Source organism: Asterias rubens, chromosome 8 (assembly GCF_902459465.1).
Source record: "Asterias rubens chromosome 8, eAstRub1.3, whole genome shotgun sequence".
Lineage (NCBI taxonomy): Eukaryota > Metazoa > Echinodermata > Asteroidea > Forcipulatida > Asteriidae > Asterias > Asterias rubens.
The window spans coordinates 4142985-4149278 of record NC_047069.1 but is presented as its reverse complement, the minus strand read 5'-3'; the positions used below and the strand labels follow the sequence as shown (position 1 = coordinate 4149278).

The following is a 6294-nucleotide window of genomic DNA, read 5'->3' as shown; positions in this document are numbered from 1 at the left end:
TTCCATTATGATCCAAGATTGGACGACTAATGGGCAGGTCTTCTTAGATTTCATCAACATAGTAAAGGTAAGATAAACAAGTCATACAGCTAAATATAACAACTACCTCGGTATTCTGTCTCATAATGAAATCAATTACTGGCAAAAGTCAAATTTGACCACTGTTTCTTCTCCTTTTTGGGGGGAAGGAAAACTGGATAACAAAAACTTGCCCAAATGCTCTCAGAACTTATATTAAGTTAGTATATTTTAGTTGAGTATTGTCTGGGAAAGATCAAAGCACAATTTTAAAATTTAGTCTGATCTGGAAAAAGAAATAATGCCTTCGCATCCAATTAAGCCGGCCAGTATTTAAACAATAGAAAACTTGCCTGCCTTCAGTTAATGTTGGTTGGTTTTCATTAGTGTTTGCATAAACCAGATATGGTTTGATGTGAAAACTTAGTCCTTATTGTTTGTTTTGTTTTATTTCATGGTATATTATATATATTCTGTAAAATACTCTTTTTTCACTTACAAATCATGTTAGCCTAGAGGGCCCTGTGAGTAAAGTTTACAATTTAAATGAAAACTTTTCGTTGTCAAAATTTAGTTTGATCAGGAAAATGAAATAATGCCCTCACATCCAATTAAGCCGGCCAGTATGTATTATAATACATTGCATTCTGGTGGTGTAGTGGTGCGTACAGTAAACCAAACTAGTGTAGTTCACCTCTGTGTCTTTAACTCAAGACATTGAATCTCTACACCGGTCTTATAGACTTCGTACAGCTGACTATAACAGCATTCTCAATAAATTACTGGCAAAATTCTTTTTTTTTAAGGAAACCTATGGATAAGAAAAAGTTGCCCAAATGTTTTTAGAACTTACATTTATTTTGTAGATTTGAGATGAGTATTGTCTAGGAAAGAACAAAGCTCAGTTCCATTGAGCAATCAAGCAGTCCAAGCTAGTCAAGGTTTTATTCGTTGGTTTATTGTCAACCTTTAGCGTTCAAAGGCACTGCACACTATTGGTAATTTCTGAAAATAATTGTTAGAATAAAAACTTACTTGGTAACAAGCAATGGAGAGCTGTTGATAGTGTAAGCTGTTTTGTGCATTTTTATAGTTTCAGCCTGTTTAGGTGTTCGGGCCAACAGCCCGGAACACCTCTTATTTTTGTTTGTTTTTTTATTTTTATTGATACTTCTTCTTCTGTACGTTCCTTGTCCGCTAACATAAACATCTTTACAAAGATCATATGGACTTGAAGTTTCACACATACATGTAGTTAGATATTCATTAGGACAAGAAACCATTGAAGTTACGTCATGATGACGTCATCCGTTCTTGAGTTATGAAAATTCAAAGTTTATTATTTCAAAAAATCATAACTCTTGATCTACATGCTGGATTCTTACAATCAATACATCATCGGAAACGTCATTGAAAACTCCGTAAACGCCTCACAGACATGATCCCATTTTGACCTTGTTTTCGGGCTCAAAAGAGAGGTTGGAAATTTCAAAATTCATGTCTAAAGAACTAGGTAAATCCCCCATTGGTATGTGCATACACATTTTACACGTATGCCTACCCCACGTGTATTGAATTAGCGGTGCAGCAGAGTCACGCTCCAGTGATCACCCATACAGCGCGAAAAAGCTTCGCGTACAGCAGTCTTCGTTCAAGGCGTTTAAAACATACGTGTCCCTTACTGTTTGTTAGTCTCTTCTTTGATCGTCAATATCTCATAAGTTCATATTTCCTCAACCACATAAGCTATTTTGACAATCTATACATTATATGAAAGTGCTTTACAAACTTCACAACAATGGATATGTTGCTGACCTTTTCTTGACCTTTTGATCTGTCTAAACCGGAAGTGACTGTAAAAAAGCTGTGAAAAGGCGTTATTTAAAGCTTTTAGGTTGAAATGTGCACTTTTTGATGGTTTACAATCACTAAATACAAGTCTGGCAAAGGTCTGGTTTAATAAAAATAATACCAATGGCGTCACCAAAAGATAGTCCACCCTCTAGCGGCAGATTTAAAACATCTAAAAACACATTTTACTAGATGTTTGTGTCAGAGTTTATGACAATTGTTTCAAAATTGGTAACATAATCTCCTTCATATTAGCAACATATCTGTGGAGTCTACATTAGCTTCATCATGTGTCACGTGGTATTGCTTTAAAGGTGCACTTTTCAAAGTTGTTTTTTCTACCAAACCAAAAGTTTGACTGAGGTGAAACTGAGACTGAGGTATTGTTAGTCCAGGACTTAACCCTTTCAATACCTTTGACGAGTTTACTCGACCGCGCAGTGCAAGCGCTTCCTTACCATTGTCGAGAAAACTCGACCGTGCGTTGTGTAGTTGCTCCGTCCCAATGTTGAGAAAACTCGACTGAAAAAAGCCTTGCCTTTGAGAGATTGTATTTATTTTGTTTGGCGCCCTCTGTTGTTAGGTTTTATATAGACGGGTTGCTTGTTTACCAAGCATTGCAATGGTATGTATTGTATAGGGGGTCGCCATTATGATTTTCCGAGAAAAGTACACCTCAATATGTCGTCATGTTGTTTTGACAATGTTAGTAGGTTTTGATCATTTATAACAAATCTTGAGAACAAAGCAAGGTGCAATAATTGTTTTTTTACACCAGGCTTTTACTCCCTGAAACCGAACACCTTGAGTTTGTTCACAAACTCTCAATGTCTAGTTGAATGTGTAGTTTTGCTATGTTTAAAAAATTAATGTTTACTTTGTAAACATGGTTATTTCAGCCAGTGGCTTCCAACCATGTATTTGTTTTTAATAATAAGAAAATAAATTTCTGAATAATTGTCAACTTACAGAGATTGGAGAACCTTCAGCACAGTAACCCCACAGTGTATGAGTTAGAGAAGTTATACCCTGATGTTGCATCCTTATGTAGCCGTGTAGGAAGTGTAACATGCTGTACAGCCAAGGATAGACTCTGCCAATCAGAGATGGCCAAAAGGACTGCTAACGTCATGAAAGCAGTACTTACTCTACAGGTAGGAATAAACTAGCAAGTTTCTCCTGAAGACGAGCAGAAGATAGTGTTTGAATCGTGGAGACCAAAGCGGCTCTTCCCAGAGCCAACACTCACGCCAAAGAGTTATGACATGGTTTTACCTGCAAGTTTACTATTTATTGATTCACACTGCTTAAACTATGCATTACTCCGTCGTATTAATGCTTGAAGATGACAACAGAACTTTGACAAAAGGAATAACAATCTTATAAAGGTATAACAAAACACGTTGTGACTTGGGTCCATGGTTTTGTACACCCTTGGGGGTGAAAATGGCACCCTTGGCTTCGCCTCCGGTGCCATTTCCCCCCTCGGGTGAACAAAAGGCCATGGACCCCGTCACAGCGTGCAACAATTGTATAATGTCAGATAGGTATCATATGCACAAACTCAATTTTTCTGCAAACAACGTTTGTACAACAAATGAATTTGCTTTGAAAATGTTTCTAAGTAAAGCAATATTTTGACATCATATAGGATTTGAGGCATTGCATGGTGAGGTATCAATGTATATTTGGTTTGCGGTAACACCATGTGTGTATCTACTTGCCAGGTAGAGTTGTTCTTAGGGAACTGTCTTGCTTTATTCTACTGCCATGGAGTAGATAATCGGAGGTTTGGGGAGACTTCTCAGTTCTGAAAAGAACTGTCCTGCTTTTTAACTATTACCAGGGCGGATGGTATAGAAATTAGACTGGACTACTACTTTAGCTTATAGGATCGTAATTAGGAGACGATGACTAGAGCAAGCTAGTCGAAACCTTGAGACCAATTTCAGAACTGACTCCGCGGCAGTACAGTTAATTACGATCCTATTTTGACATCAGTTAGAAAAAATTTCTCCAAACTTGAATTGTTAATATTTATGGGTTTTTGTGTTGTATCTATTCCAGCAACAATCACTGTACCCTGGCAAGAATGTGAGAATACCATCTCGTCTGCTGGCTCCACACGTTGGTAAACTTCCCATGCCTGAAGACTATGGACTACAAGAGCTTCGAGAACTCACTCGCAGCTATATGGTGGAACTCACTACAGCGTGAACCAAAACAGGAACATAACAAAGACTCACCCTGTAATGAAACTTAAATCAGGAACTCACCACAGCTCTATGGTGGAACTTACCACAGCATGAATCAAAACAGGAACTTAACAAAGACTCGCCCTGTAATGAAACTTAAATCAGGAACTCACTACAGCGTGAACCAAAACAGGAACATAACAAAGACTCACCCTGTAATGAAACTTAAATCAGGAACTCACCACAGCTCTATGGTGGAACTCACCACAGCGTGAACCAAAACAGGAACATAACAAAGACTCACCCTGTAATGAAACTTAAATCAGGAACTCACTACAGCGTGAACCAAAACAGGAACTTAACAAAGACTCACCCTGTAATGAAACTTAAATCAGGAACTCACTACAGCGTGAACCAAAACAGGAACATAACAAAGACTCACCCTGTAATGAAACTTAAATCAGGAACTCACCACAGCTCTATGGTGGAACTCACCACAGCGTGAACCAAAACAGGAACATAACAAAGACTCACCCTGTAATGAAACTTAAATCAGGAACTCACTACAGCGTGAACCAAAACAGGAACATAACAAGGACTCACCCTGTAATGAAACTTAAATCAGGAACTCACCACAGCTCTATGGTGGAACTTACCACAGCATGAATCAAAACAGGAACTTAACAAAGACTCGCCCTGTACTGAAACTTAAATCAGGAACTCACTACAGCGTGAACCAAAACAGGAACATAACAAGGACTCACCCTGTAATGAAACTTAAATCAGGAACTCACCACAGCTCTATGGTGGAACTCACCACAGCATGAACCAAAACAGGAACATAACAAGGACTCACCCTGTAATGAAACTTAAATCAGGAACTCACCACAGCTATATGGTTGAACTCACTACAGCATGAACCAAAACAGGAACATAACAAGGACTCACCCTGTAATGAAACTTAAATCAGGAACTCACCACAGCTCTTTGGTGGAACTCACCACAGCATGAACCAAAACAGGAGCTTAACAAGGACTCACCCTACATATAGCTTAAATCAGGAACTCACCACAGCTCTATGGTGGAACTCACCACAGCATGAACCAAAACAGGAGCTTAACAAGGACTCACCCTGTAATGAAACTTAAATCAGGAACTCACCACAGCTCTATGGTGGAACTCACCACAGCGTGAACCAAAACAGGAGCTTAACAAGGACTCACCCTACATATAGCTTAAATCAGGATCTCACCACAGCTCTATGGTGGAACTCACCACAGCATGAATCAAAACAGGAACTTAACAAAGACTCGCCCTGTACTGAAACTTAAATCAGGAACTCACCACAGCTCTATGGTGGAACTCACCACAGCGTGAATCAAAACAGGAACTTAACAAAGACTCGCCCTGTACTGAAACTTAAATCAGGAACTCACCACAGCTCTATGGTGGAACTCACCACAGCGTGAATCAAAACAGGAACTTAACAAAGACTCGCCCTGTACTGAAACTTAAATCAGGAACTCACCACAGCTCTATGGTGGAACTCACCACAGCGTGAATCAAAACAGGAACTTAACAAAGACTCACCCTGTAATGAAACTTAAATCAGGAACTCACCACAGCTCTATGGTGGAACTCACCACAGCGTGAATCATAACAGGAACTTAACAAAGACTCGCCCTGTACTGAAACTTAAATCAGGAACTCACCACAGCTCTATGGTGGAACTCACCACAGCGTGAATCAAAACAGGAACATAACAAAGACTCGCCCTGTACTGAAACTTAAATCAGGAACTCACCACAGCTCTATGGTGGAACTCACCACGGCGTGAATCAAAACAAAGAACTCGTTCTACATGTAGCTTGAATTAGGAACTCACCCGCAGCTCTATGGAACTCACCACAGCATGAATCAAAACAAAACAAAACGTGGCTTGAAATCCCTGTTAGTTTTACACCACGGTCAAAGTAAGTTGAAAGGGAGGTCAGTTTACCATGCGTCCCCATTAAGATTGAATTTTGTCATTCTACAGAAATGTTGCGGTTAATGTGAAAACCTTAAATGGCCAAGCCCGTCAGTAAACAGTGTGTCATGATGCGAGCTGTCTAAATAAGTTAGACAGTCTCTGTACATACTATACATACATGTACAAACTTTTTCTATAATAATTGTTATTGAATCTGATAGGTAAGATAATAAGAATTTTATATCGTTCAAATGTATC

General features: G+C 38.9%; 1 protein-coding gene across 1 annotated transcript; it reads left to right on the top strand.

Annotated features, from left to right (window-relative positions):
• Nucleotides 1-6: 6 nt before the first annotated feature.
• LOC117293456 (nuclear pore complex protein Nup98-Nup96-like) lies at nucleotides 7-5992 on the top strand. Its single transcript, XM_033775797.1, has 4 exons — nucleotides 7-67; nucleotides 2841-3023; nucleotides 3937-4068; nucleotides 4230-5992. The coding sequence occupies exons 1-4, from the start codon at nucleotides 8-10 to the stop codon at nucleotides 4245-4247; spliced, it is 393 nt and encodes a 130-aa protein (XP_033631688.1). The 5' UTR covers nucleotide 7; the 3' UTR covers nucleotides 4248-5992.
• Nucleotides 5993-6294: the final 302 nt, after the last annotated feature.

What these genes read in the sequence shown, in the direction of transcription:
- LOC117293456 (XM_033775797.1), top strand. Translation starts at nt 8, where the DNA reads ATGATCCAAGATTGGACGACTAATGGGCAGGTCTTCTTAGATTTCATC. An exon ending in ATTTCATCAACATAGTAAAG is followed by an intron (nt 68 to 2,840) that starts GTAAGATAAACA and finishes GTCAACTTACAG; the next exon opens with AGATTGGAGAACCTTCAGCA. An exon ending in AAGCAGTACTTACTCTACAG is followed by an intron (nt 3,024 to 3,936) that starts GTAGGAATAAAC and finishes TATCTATTCCAG; the next exon opens with CAACAATCACTGTACCCTGG.